Raw genomic sequence first — 13,719 nt, forward strand, 5'->3', positions numbered from 1 at the left:
TATGCTCCTTTAATCTGTTTCAGGGCTAAATCTAGTCCCACATTCAAGAGAACTATTTTATACGAGTTTCCAAGTCGGATATTTCCGAGTTGTCTTGAACGCGGCATAAACACTTATACTCGCCCAATAGAGGGGAAAACCCCGACATAATTTTAAACAATTCGTAAATTCAACACCACAAATTAGATATTTAAACAAGCTTTAGTTTTCCACCGGAAATGACTGACATGCATTTGCAGTCATGTGATAAACATTTTTCACAGCACTGAAGTGCGGCGAAGCGTTCGGTTTCCCCAAACTAAGAAATGTTTCTCTGCCACAGCCTGCTAAATTGCAGTTAGCTTCAGTTATGGAAGTGACTGACAGTAGCTTAATGTAAACGTGTATATTTCCGTTCAAGTGTTGAAGAAAATTCACGGATATAACGTGTTTGGAACCTGTCGTAAGTGTTGTTAGCTAACGTTGCTTGTCTATGGTCTGTCTTTCTACTTAGGTAACGTTAGCTAGTATTCTGCACCAGCTAACGTTTTTTTAAATTGATTTTTTTTAAAGTCAGTTAAGAACACATTATTTACAAAGACAGCCTAGGAACAGTGGGTTAACTACCTTGTTCATGGGCAGAACGACAGATTTTTACATGGTTAGCGATCTGGCTAAACAAACATTTATTTCTAGATGACGCCTAATGAGCCTTGCATCTTGCCAATGCCCATAGCATTTCTTGACCACAACAGGCTCATTTGTTAGCTATCTTTGTTTATTTGGTGATAAACGCATAGCTAGCTAGCTTAGTTTGACATTCATGTATTAGCACTTGATGGTGTAGCATTTATTTTCCAACTGCTTTCCAGTATCACCAGCACCATGGAACCTACAGCCTCTGGAATGTTCTGTAACAGAATGCTCAGTATGGTAAACGCGGAGGATGTCAACGCCATCATCCAAGCCCAAAGGCACATGTGAGTGGCTAGTCTGAACTACAGCACAGTCCACATTGTACATCTGCTGGATTTATTGATATTTCTCACAGAGGGCAGACTGTCTGCAAGGGTGTCTTGATGGGTGGCCTTGCACTCACTGATTTGTTAGTCAAATACAACCCAACATTGGTTAGCAGTCAGTGTGGGTAGACTACGGCAAAATAGGCACAGCTTTGACACAGCTCGATACAAATTTAACACCAGGGTAGCCTGGTGGTTAGAGCGTTGGACCAGAGCATTGGACTAGTTTTATTTATTTATTTTTATTTTACTAGGCAAGTCAGTTAAGAACATTCTTATAGTTTCAATGACTGCCTAGGAACAGTGGGTTAACTGCCTGTTCAGGGGCAGAATGACAGATGTGTAACTCGTCAGCTCGGGGATTTGAACTTGCAACCTTCCAATTACTAGTCCAACGCTCTAACCACTAGGTTACCCTGCCGCCCCTAAACCGAAAGTAGTAGTAACCGGAAGGTTGCAAGTTCAAACCCCCGAGCTGACAAGGTGCAAATCTGTCGTTCTGCCCCTGAACAGGCAGTTAACCCACTGTTCCTAGGCCGTCATTGAAAATAAGAATGTGTTCTTAACTGACTTGCCTAGTTAAATAAAGGTAAATAAAACATTTAGGCCTATTTATCTCGCTCATTATTTGCTCCTCTTCCAGGCTGGACCGCTTTGAGAAGACCAATGAGATGCTAATCAACTTCAACGGGCTGTCCAACGTGCGGCTGCTGCAGATGAATGAACACTTCCTGCTTCACACGCGCACCCTGGTGGAGATGAAGAAAGACTTGGACAGCATCTTTAGGAGAATCAGGTGAAGGACCTGGCCTAATACTAGGCAACCCCCATTGTCTTCCCACAGATGTCCTCATTCTACGTAAGATAATGGACTACCTATAGCCCCGGCCTCTAGCATCACAATTCTCTACAAAAATAACCCCAAGACTTACCCCCTAAACATTTCTGTAGATCTGAAAACAGGTTTAGAAATTTTTGCAAACGTATTACAAAAAAAAATTCAAACCCTTTAACTCGATGTAACAGTATAACTTTAGACCGTCCCCTCGCCCATACCCGGGCGCGAACCAGGGAACCTCTGCACACATCAACAACAGTCACCCACGAAGCATCGTTACCCATCGCTCCACAAAAGCCGCGGCCCTTGCAGAGCAAGGGGAACCACTACTTCAAGGTCTCAGAGCAAGTGACGTCACCGATTGAAACGCTATTTAGCGCGCACCGCTAACTAAGCTAGCCGTTTCACATCCGTTACATCAGTACTTTGTTGAAGCACCTTTGGCAGCGATTACAGCCTCATGAACGCATGAAACTACAAGCTTGGCACACCTGTATTTGGGAGGTTTCTATCCTACACCGTAAGGATGGTGTCAGGTTTCCTCCAGATGTGATGCTTGGCATTCAGGCCAAAGATTTCAATCTTGGTTTCATCAGACTGAGAATCTTGTTTCATGGTCAGAGTCCTCTAGGTGCCTTTTGGCAAACTCAAAGCGGGTTGTCACCTCCCTGACCAAGGCCCTTCTCCCATGATTGCTCAGTTTGGCCGGGCGGACAGCTCTAGGAAGAGTCTCGGTTGGTTCCAAACTTCTTCCATTTAAGAATGATGGCAGCCACTGTGTTCTTGGAGACCTTCAATGCTGCATACATGTTTTGCTACCATTCCCCAGATCTGTGCCTCGGCACAATCCTGTCTCGGAGCCCTACAGACAATTCCTTCGACCTCATGGCTTGGTTTTTCCTCTGACATGCACTGTCAACTGTGGGACCTAATATAGGCAGGTGTGTGCCTTTCCAAATAATTTCCAATCAATTGAATTTACCACAGGTGGACTCCAAGTTGTAGAAACATCTCAAGGATGATCAATGGAAACAGGATGCAGCTCTTTCTATTTATTTAGGTAAATAAGGTTTTTCTGTTTTTTTAAATTGCATAAATATCTCACCTTTTTTCACTTTGTCATTATGGGGTATGTAGATTGGTGAGGGGCAAAAAAATGTAATCCATTTTAGAATAAGGCTGTAACATAACAAAATGTGGAAAAAGTCAAGGCCTCTGAATCCAAATGCACTGTACTTGAAGTTCCAAGTATAAGGGGCAAGGGGTTGTTTAACAAACCCTTGGCTTATTGGATTGTCTATACTCTTAGTGGATTGTAGATTTCCTCTAAGCGAACTTTATACCGACTACGAATGGGAACTTTCAGTCAATCACTCTCCTAGTCCAATTTTTACACTCGCTCATGGGAGTAGTCACACAATTATTGCTCTAACCTTGGTTTCCTTCTGTAATGAGAACATAATCCATTTATTCATGGTTCTATTTTGTCCACGCAGGACGTTAAAGGGCAAGATCGCCAAGCAGTACCCAGAGGCCTTCAGCAGTGAGTTTGACATTTTACAGTCATGACAGCAACATTGGCTGACAAACAAATGTTGTTTACTGTAAATAGTTGCTAATCATACATTTTTCAGTGTTTTTGTGTTGTGTGTTGCGGGCTTAACAAGATGAGACAACATTATGTAAACACAGCAATGGAGTGTCTTTTTGCACTTAATTCTACATACTTCTACATTCTAAAGAGCCCTTTAGTTAGCGCTACACATCACACTTTGTCAAGTAACTGAATTCAATGTTTCAATTCAATCTACTTTTATTTGTATTTTTTTTATTTAAATTTAACCTTTATTTAACAAGTCCGTTAAGTACAATTCTTATTTACAATGACGGCCTACCAAAAGGCCTCCTATGGGGACAGGGGCTGCGATTAAAAAGAAAGTATAGGACAAAACACACATGACCAGAGACGCCACAGTAAGTCCTTCTCAGTGCCTCTCTGAGGGTACATCTTGATAGTGTTAAGTTGCATTAATTATTTTCCTTTCCTCTATCTGAAATTATGGGAAAGAAATTGGACAGGTGCTGTTTTTTTTTACAATGAGTGTAGATGGAGGCCTCTTTAGACTGAGACTCACCCTGAGTCTCTCCCTCTTCCCCATAGACGTCCACGAGTCGCCTATCCTGGAGGAGGACGACGACGATTTTGATCTCATCCCGCCCAGCGTTGCCGCGACGATCACCACTGCCATGTCGGAGCAGAGCACGGAGTCATGTGACACGAGCCCCGACGTCATTTCCCCAACCGTGAGCCGGTGTTCCGAAGACCTCTCCCAGGAGCAGGCTGACACGCCTACCTCTGACCCAGCCCTGCCTAGCCCTGAGATGGGCGTGCTGAGGGATGAGGGTCCGGACTCGGTACCTGCAGAGTAGAGCCTTCGTAACCCAGGCCTAGAGCTCTACTTAGTACCTGCAGAGTAGAGCCTTCGTAACCCAGACCTAGAGCTCTACTTAGTACCTGCAGAGTAGAGCCTTCGTAACCAGACCTAGAGCTCTATTCAGTGCCTGTGGAGTAGAACCTTCGTAAGCCCGGCCTAGGACTCTATTCAGTACCTCCAGAGTAGAGCCTCTGTAACACAAGCCTAGGCCTTGGGTTGGCTCAGTAGCTGTAGATTAGATACTCCTATATACAAAAGTTTGTGGACACCCCATTCAAAGTAGTCAATTCGGCTATTTCAGCCCCACCCTTTGCTGACAGGTGTATAAAATCGAGCACACCGCCATGCATAGACAAACAGTTTCAGTAGAATGGCCTTCCTGAAGAGCTCAGTGACTTTCAACATGGCACCGTCATCGGATGCCACCTTTCCAAGTCCGTTCAGAAAATGTCTGCCCTGCTCGAGCTTTCCCGGTCAACTGTAAGTGCTCTTATTGTGAAGTGGGAACGTCTATGAGCAACAAAGGCTCTGTTGCAAAGTGGTAGGCCACACAAGCTTACAGAATGGGACGGCCGAGTGCTGTAGCACGTAGCGCTTAAAAATAGTTGAAACACTCACTACTGAGTTCCAAACTGCCTCTGGAAGCAACGTCGGCACAAGAACTGTTCGTTGGGCACTTCATGAAATGGGATTCCATGGCCGCGCAGCCGCACACAAGCCTAAGATCACCATGCGCAATGCCAAGCGTCGCCTGGAGTGGTGTAAAGCTCGCCACCATTGGTCTCTGGAGCAGGAGAAATGCGTTCTCTTGAGTGATGAATCACGCTTCATATCTTGTAGTCTGACGGAAGAATCTGGGTTTGCCGGATGCCAGGAGAACGCTACCTGCCCCAATGCATAATGCCAACTGTAAAGTTTGATGGAGGAGGAATAATGGTCTGGGGCTGTTTTTCATGGTTCGGGCTAGGCCCCTTAGATCCAGTGAAGGGAAATCTTAACACTTCAGCATACAATGACATTCTAGACGATTCTGTGCTTTCGACTTTGTGGCAACAATTTTGGAAAGGCCCTTTCCTGTTTCAACATGACAATGCCCCCGTGCACAAAGCGAGGTCCATGCTGAAATTATTTGTCAAGATTGGTGTGGAAGAACTTGACTGGCCTGCTCAGATCCCTGACTTCAACCTCATCGAACACCTTGGGATGAATTGGAACCCCAACTGCGAGCCAGTTCTAATCGCCAAACATCAATGCTCGACCTCACTAATGCTCTTGTGGCTGAATGGAAGCAAATTCCCTCAGCAATGTACATCATCTAATGGAAAGTCTTCCCAGAAGAGTGAATGCTGTTCTAGTAGCAAAGGGAGGCCCAACACCATATTAATGCCCATGATTTTGTGACAATAAGGTGTCCACATACTTTTGGTAATTTAGTGTAGAAGCCCCAAGCTGCAGCAGAAGGTCAATGTGATTGATTCGCTTTTGAGTTTTGACCCGCTATCTGGCTAGTCAAGTCTGACTGCTGTTCACCTGTAACCGCCAAGACTCTTAGAGTACAACGTACATCCCTTTTTGAAGATATGCTTGTCCAGCACTCTCACCTAAGCATTGAAGAAGATACTTGAATTGGTGTTGTTTTGATGAACTGAATCCTTTACTGCTGACCCAGGAGGACTGCCCCCCAGTTATTCATGGTTTGTGTACACAGGAGAGTCTCTCTCTATCATTATTTGTTTAGCTTGGAAATATTGTACTCCTTTAATGAGGTGGTGAACTCTGGGCATGGGCAAGCCTATTGGAAGCCAGCTTTTAATCAATGGTTACGGCCTGCCAAAATATGTTTTTGTTTTTGAGTAATTTCATACCTCAAATGTGGTTTACCCTACTGAAACATCACACCGCAAATAGACTTTGTTTTTAAACATGTAAAATGTGAGTTGCTCCGTAGAAGAGTTCATTCAGTATTATTGTTCTCCATTGTTTCTCAGATATGCTATTTAATTTTGTTGGAATAACTTGTACTCAAGTACTAGGCTACATTGTAAATCTGTAAATGATCTCTCGATTTAAGTGGCTAGCTGAAGCTCTAAGTGTTTATCAGTATCAAATCGGAAAATGTTGTGTATTTACTTGAATTGCTGAAGTATATGAATTGGTTTGTTTAACAGTTAAATTATTAAAATATGACGACTCAAGCTTTTGATGTACCTTGTATCCCACCACTCTGACATGCATCTGGCACTCGAGAATACTAGCCTAGCATCTCCAAGCCCATGCTCAGCTATGACTGACATCATTACAACTCATTCAAATATTACAACTACATTGATATCTTTGAAACAGCATTTCTAACACACAGCTCATTACTATATGCTAATAAACAAGTTACCACCTTGTGGATTTTCATACAGTAGATGTAACTTTTTTGAGACCAATGCACATTTGAATCTAATCTTATGGTCCTTAGTTTCCACATTCCCCTATGCTCCATTTGTACCTGGGTTTAGCATTTGTGCACCTTGTAAAAAGCTTCCTGAGGACCATGTTTAAACCAGGCCAGGTGGGTCATCAAAATATTGTGAAATCGTCAAATAATTAAAATGGGTGCAAACTGTACAATGCAGTGTGCTGGGTCTCTTCATCTTTTATTGTTCTCCACAGGTCATGCACCAGTTGAACATTCGCCATGACAACCAAAATGAAGACTGCGCAAGAGCTTGAAAGCGTCAATCCATGTCTTCTATTGGGGAATCTCCGATACACATTTTTTGTTGTTGAAACCATCAGAAAGTAGAGTAAAAGGAAGTTGAGCTAAATCCAAAATACAATGAGGAAGGAAATGGATTGCCTGTCACTGTTTGACATGAGGCAGGAAAGTGGCATTGAAATGATTTGCCCAGTTGATACAAAATTGTGCATATTGCAGAAGGAAAATACAAATTATTTTGGCACCAACTCTGGACCATCTAAAAGATAATACAAGAGTTTGGCAAATAAAAGGCTATGGCCCAAAAAGCCCCAAAAAATGACAGATGCATAGGATTTTACCTGTCCCAAAGTTAAGGGAGTTTCACAGGACTCAAAGGAAACAATGGAAAATTGGTACATAAGCGATGACAGTTGGAAAAAATGTCTTTATTTGAAGGGCAAATTAGTCTAAAACTACTGTTGAGGAGCAACCTGAGAAAGGCATACCTACAGTTTAATGATGCATTCCCTGACAGTAAGTCAACCTTTTTTAAGGTTTGAAGAACCAAGGGATTGTGTTGCTAAAGTGGTGTTCACAATATTGGTTACTTTGTACTTATGTGTCCTCAGGTGTCTAGAGGATCAGAGACAATCCTAAACATTTTTTGTTATTACGTCTATGAGCTTGATTCCAATATTCACTATGAGGGAAAAGTAGGCCGAATAACATGTTAAGTGTCTCAATACAGAACTCGGACAGTGTTGCATTTAAAACTGGGCCAGTGTCTATACAGGTCCACATCTTCCAATGTTAAATTAACACTGCTGATGCTGTTATACTTTGTCAGTGTTAGTCAATTAACACCTGACATAGTATTTTTCACACTAGGAAGTGCAATGTTTGATTAACGATATTACAATAATATTTGTATGTATTTTATGCCACATGCTCTTATGTACATATTTACAAAGCCTTTAGGACTGGCAGCAAACAAGTTCAAACTTTAACATAACTGTATACCACTTAAACTTGTACTTCCACTCACAGATGGCCAAAAACAACACATTGAAAGTATTCCCCCCCCCCCCCCCTACGCCAAGCCTCCAATATAACTCCCCAGTGTGCCTTGACTTTTCAAATAAATTGTAGAGTTTACCATCCATGATTATTTGTTAGTGAGAGGGACATGGGTGCTGAATTAATTCATTATCTGTACTGTGGATCTTACCAAATCAGTTTTTAGGCATACATAATATAAAATGAAACTCCTTAGGACAATGCATTATTAAAGGCCTTACTTTGATGGCCACGTTTTACCCTAACACAGTGTTAGGAACCTCCTGGTTTACAGGCCACATCAGGCATGCAAGTCACATTATGATGGCTTTCAAAGTGGTCTGTAATTCCTATTGGAATCCAGACAGAGTTAGGATATCCAACAGTTTAAATTGTATTCACCTTCAACCTGCATTCAGAATGACTGTCAGGGCTAAGAACATTGTGAGGAGACTACCTACACCATTTCAGTAACGGGTGCAATAAATCTAACTAACTGATTGGATTAGTTCAGATTTTTTATGTTTTATCTTTGTGTAACATAAGATTAATCCATAAATAAATGTACATGCAAAAACACAGATATTCAAAACAAAAATTTCTCCCTGCAGTTGAGCATGCTGGGAAATCTGATAATGATGGGTGTGGTTTTGTGGGACTATTTTACTCTCCACAGAGTAACACTGACACAATCAACCTCAACATTGGGGTTATATTACACCACTGAGTGTTAGTTTAACACTTACAGTCCCAATGTAACACCTGAATCCACACTGAAAAATCAACACTAGGTAACACTGGCCAATTTGTTGTGCTCTGACAGTTTTGCACGATTATGAAACATTGGAGACTGTTGAAATGTTTGGCAGTTATCTAATCACCAATCCATACAATGTGTTACACATCTAAAGTACTATAAAGGCCAAACAGGTTGAATTTAAATAAGGCTCTTGTAGTTGATAGCAGTATCACTGAACCATTTTTTAAATACATTTTTTCAAATGCTCTTAATCTATTGTTAATTATGTACTTTCATTGTTTTGTTTTATTGTTTATGTTTCGCAAAGAATCACGGAGGATGTGTTTTGTCAGTGTAACTCAATTTCATCAGGTTCCACCTCTGATAAGCCAAACCTTTGCCACACTCCACTCCAGCAGGTGGCGATAGAGAAATGTATGTACTCGTTTACGACAAGAGCGCAAATGATTTATTGTCACCGGAGGTCTTTGTCGCTGATTCTGGGAGGTCTTTGTCGCTGATTCTGCGCATGATGAAAACGACGGTTTCACACTAGATATTACAGCCACAAAGACATCATTGGCTACAATATGTTCTTTTTGGTAATTATTTAAGGGAAGGGTTACACTTAAAATAAGTTTTTAATAACATAAATTGTAGAAATAGCGGAGTTTAGCAACAATTATGACTTTGTGACTGTGTTAATCATTCATCAGCGGTGTTACATTAGTGACGAAAACAACCCAGACGTTAGCTAGCAACTCGCGTTATCTAACAAGTAAAAATGTCTAACATACAGTTGTTGAGGGTTTTTCTCAACGAGAGATTAACATATGCTGCCGAGGAGATATTCGGGGTCGTTGAAAAAACTATAGTAGAGTATCAGGAGGAAGTTGTCCGTCTACAAAGGCTGCTCGACATAGTTCTTCAACCTGAGATAAAGCTACGCAGGGCAGGTGTGTTACTCGGTACGTTTGTCTAACTTGCTAAATCATAATGTTATTGGACAAAAGAAGCAATGCCAAAGTGAGTCAGCATTGAGTTAACAGTTTCTTCCTTTCGCTTCTCTTCCTCCAGACCCCTCTCTCTCCTTCTCTGAAGTGGAGATTCCCCCTGATCAGCCAGAGTGGAACACCAGTCTGAGGCAGGAGGACCCACAGCCCACACAGATCAAAGAGCCTGATCAGCTCGAGTGGAACACCAGTCTGAGGCAGGAGGACCCACAGCCCACACAGATCAAAGAGGAACCGGAGGAAATCGGGACCAGTCGGGAAGAAGAGCAGCTTCAAGGGCTTGAGGCAGATACCATAGACTCCACTTTCACTCCCGCCTATGTGAAAAGTGACTGTGATGAGTACCCAACTCACCCCTCACATCTCTATCAAACCCAAAAGGAAGAAAACAGAGAGAGAGACACTCTACCCAGTACTACATCTGAACTGATCAAAACACAACTTGACCGAGAGAACTATGTAGAATCAGAACCAACCAGTGTCTCTCAGCCATTCTCTGAAGCAAATCCAGACTGTTTTGCAGCTCAGAGTGAAAACAGTGAAAGTGCCAGGGGCATGGAGAAGGGAGGACCTGCGAGAGGTTTTAAGCCAATCAAATCAAAGAGAAAACATATGGTAAAAGGGCAAAACTCCTGTATCACTACTATGGGCAGCACATCCACACAGTTGTCCCATCTGAAATCACACAGGCAAAGTTTTGCTTCTCCCTGTTGTTGCAAGGTGTGTGGCAAGTTTTTTAATTACATGAGTACATTAATTAGACATGTTAAAACCCATACAGGGGATAAAGATCATCAATGTGGTGTCTGCGGGAAAAGTATGGAGTCCTCAGAAAGTAAGAAAGATCACCTCCAAACTCACATTGCAGCTAATGTTTCTTGCCATGTTTGTAGTAAATATTTTTCCTGTAACAGTAAACTGACAGAGCACATGAGGATCCACACAGGGGAGAAACCATATCGCTGCTGTGATTGTGGCCAAGGATTCAGCACTAGCGGTGGTCTGAAAAGACACACGCGGAGACACTCGGGAGAACAACTGTATCACCCTGATTGTGGCAAAGGATTCGGCACCAGCGGTGGTCTGAAAAAACACACTAGAATTTACACAGGATTATCCATATCGCTGCCCTGATTGTGGCAAAGGATTCCAATAGGTTCTGGCTCCAGCAAATACCTTCTCAGGACACACACGCTGTGAGACATATGAGCTGAGACAGGATGTCGAATCCTGACAGAGAGCTAGCTAACATTACTAGCTAAAGCTAGCTCGCGAGTGTAGCCACCTAGTGTAGCCAATTTATACTCTGCAACTTCTCCCAACTTTTACCACTACGATACTAACACACATAACATGACGCCCTGGACCAGAGCTACTGACATGTAGCCAGCTAGCTAACGTTAGCCACACATTTGTAACCTATATTAATTAAATTCATATCACACGAATTGGAGGGACCGATACAAATTCATACATAGAAATGTAACGTCATACAAAACGGAGGGACACAAGAAAACGTTTACTATGTTACGGCTGGAGTTCAGACTGCATACCATGAGATGCAATAATACCATCTGAGACAGGCAGCTTCAGACCGCATAATCTGCAGCTGGATGCTTCTCAAGGATTCAGCATTGCTGGTAATCTGTCAATGCACATGAAGGTTTGCACAGGAGAGAAAATACAAAAGTATTCATTACTGGCATCAATCTGAAAGTGGACATGAGGACTCACAGAAGCATTGTATAGGTGCAATGATTGCAGAGTTTTTAAAATGTTTATTATGGAACTCCTACAAAGTTACATTAACAATGGTCACAAGATGGAGGAAACATGATAATGTGGTGTTTGGGGAAAGTCCTCAGACAGAAAATGTAGAGGTGCATTCTAACAGACAGAGAGAGACACTACCCAGGACGACAACTGAAATGATCAAAACACAACCTGACGGAGAGGACTATAGAGAATCAGAAGCAACCAGTGTCTCTCAGCCATTTTCTGAAGCAAATCCAGACTCTTCTGCAGCTCAGAGTGAAATCAGTGAAAGTGCCAGGGGCATGGAGAAGGCGATAGGTAGATGCTCCTCAGGACAATACTCTTGGATGAATAATATATGACTGAATTACCAGTGGTGTAAAATGACTAAGTTAAATTACTTCAAATGACTATTTAAGGAGTTTTTGGGGGTATCTTTACTTTACTACTTATATTTTTTTCAACTTTTACTCCATTACAATCCTTTAAAAAATAATGTGTTTTTTATGCCATACATTTTCCCTGACACCCAAAAGCACTCGTTACATTTTGAATGCTTATTAGCAGGAAAACAAATGGTTCCTATTCACGCGCTGATCAAAATAACATCCTTGGTCATCTCTACTGCCTCTGATCTGGTGGACTCACAAAACACAAATGATTTGTTTGTAAATTGTCTGTTTGTTGCAGTGTGAGTGTTGGAGTGTGCCCGGCTAACCGCAAATAAAAATATACAATGGTGCCGTCTGGTTTGCTATATATAAGGAATTTAAAAGTATATATTTTTTTTTTTACTTTTGATACTTAAGTATATTTGAGCAATTACATTTACTTTTTATACATAAGTATATTTAAAGCCAAATACTTTTAGACTTTTACTCAAGCAGTCTTTTACTGGGTGACTTTCACTTTTATTTGAGTAATTTTCTATTACGGTATCTTTTCTTTTACTCAAGTATGACAATTGGATACTTTTCCCACCACTGTGAGTTACTGCTTGAACCTAAGAACTCCCCATCGCCGTCTATCAGAGAGCAGGTAGTGGATTTCTGAGCTACAGGAGTCTGCTCATTAGTTATGAATGACACTAAGCCATTTGAACCCACATCCTCCATTTATACATAAAACATGTTTGTTTTAAAGGTTTACATTTTGCCAATATGTTAAACTGTCACATTATATCTGTTTTGAAGTTTCTAAAGTAGTGTTAACCATATTGGTTACTTTGTGCTTATGTGCCCTCCAGTGTCCACAGGAGCTGAGACAATCCTATACACACCGATTTATCATATCTATGGGCTTGATGTCAGTTTCCACTTCATGAGGGAAAGTACATTTTTATTGTATTTTTTACGTGTTTTGACCAGCAATTGGCTACTCAGATCTCTAACTCAATAATCAAGTTTGCTGATGACACAACAGTGGTAGGCCTGACTACCAACAACGACGAGACAGCCTACAGGGAGGAGGTAAGAGCCCTGGCGGAGTGGTTCTAGGAAAATTGGTATGACAGGCTCAGGTAGCCTCATTCAGGTGAATGAACCTTCAGGCTCAGGTAGACTCATTCATAATGAACACCCCAAAACATTTTTTATTTATTCAGAGATCGTACATTTTATCTACTAACTTTCCCAGAATAAATGTTGCTGACATGTTTCTTGTCTAAATACATGGCTCTGCCTGCACTTTCCTCTGACAGTGTTCATTACACAGTTATGAAACATCGGAGACATCGACATGTTTGACAGTTATCTGATCAACAATCCATACAGCGTTCTGTGCATCTAAAGATCAATGAAGGCCCATCAAGCTGCATTTCACTGAGTTTCTCACATTGATAATGATTATGACTGTAATAGTTTTATATCATGTTCTCCTGTATTGTTGACTCTGTTTCACATTGGTATGATTATGACTGTAATAGTGTTATATGCTCTCCTGTATTGTTGACTCTATATGTTTCTGAAGGAATCAATGAGGATGTGTTTTACCAGGAGGATTTTTCAATGGGTGCCCTCTCATCTGATGAGCCCAACTGACCCGGTCGCAGGCCACTCCATAAGGCAAAAAGCATCCTTTTAAAGGTTGGACATATTTCTGCTCCAAAACAGACTGCCATTGACACATCATACCCCACCGCAGGCCCAGCAAGGTGGGAGGGCCTGCAGCATTTTATCTCAGCCTCATGGAAAA

General features: G+C 41.7%; 2 protein-coding genes across 4 annotated transcripts; both read left to right on the forward strand.

The window, feature by feature from the left end:
* Positions 1–229: 229 nt before the first annotated feature.
* Positions 230–6,469, forward strand: LOC135556680 (kxDL motif-containing protein 1-like). The gene is made up of 5 exons (XM_064990062.1): positions 230–442; positions 852–959; positions 1,645–1,797; positions 3,336–3,382; positions 4,001–6,469. Exons 2-5 carry the CDS (start codon positions 865–867, stop codon positions 4,267–4,269), a joined length of 564 nt encoding a protein of 187 aa, XP_064846134.1. The 5' UTR covers positions 230–442; positions 852–864; the 3' UTR covers positions 4,270–6,469.
* Positions 6,470–9,277: 2,808 nt separating this feature from the next.
* LOC135556681 (zinc finger and SCAN domain-containing protein 21-like) lies at positions 9,278–12,268 on the forward strand. Of its 3 annotated transcripts, XM_064990066.1 has the most exons (3): positions 9,278–9,726; positions 9,836–10,606; positions 10,686–10,771. In XM_064990066.1, exons 1-3 carry the CDS (start codon positions 9,543–9,545, stop codon positions 10,691–10,693), a joined length of 963 nt encoding a protein of 320 aa, XP_064846138.1. In that variant the 5' UTR covers positions 9,278–9,542; the 3' UTR covers positions 10,694–10,771. The 3 variants fall into 3 exon arrangements, with proteins under 3 accessions (XP_064846138.1, XP_064846136.1, XP_064846137.1); XM_064990064.1 differs by having other exon boundaries at positions 9,836–12,268; XM_064990065.1 differs by having other exon boundaries at positions 9,278–9,714; positions 9,836–12,268.
* The last annotated feature ends 1,451 nt before the right edge of the window (positions 12,269–13,719 follow it).

The sequence above is a fragment of the Oncorhynchus masou genome, chromosome 15 (genome assembly GCF_036934945.1).
Source record: "Oncorhynchus masou masou isolate Uvic2021 chromosome 15, UVic_Omas_1.1, whole genome shotgun sequence".
Lineage (NCBI taxonomy): Eukaryota > Metazoa > Chordata > Actinopteri > Salmoniformes > Salmonidae > Oncorhynchus > Oncorhynchus masou.

Bases quoted from the DNA above. Each gene is read 5' to 3' on its own strand.
- LOC135556680 (XM_064990062.1), top strand. From the start codon at position 865: ATGGAACCTACAGCCTCTGGAATGTTCTGTAACAGAATGCTCAGTATG. The intron at 960-1,644 runs GTGAGTGGCTAG...CTCCTCTTCCAG, and splicing joins ATCCAAGCCCAAAGGCACAT to GCTGGACCGCTTTGAGAAGA. The intron at 3,383-4,000 runs GTGAGTTTGACA...TCTTCCCCATAG, and splicing joins GTACCCAGAGGCCTTCAGCA to ACGTCCACGAGTCGCCTATC.
- LOC135556681 (XM_064990064.1), top strand. From the start codon at position 9,543: ATGTCTAACATACAGTTGTTGAGGGTTTTTCTCAACGAGAGATTAACA. The intron at 9,727-9,835 runs GTACGTTTGTCT...CTCTTCCTCCAG, and splicing joins CAGGGCAGGTGTGTTACTCG to ACCCCTCTCTCTCCTTCTCT.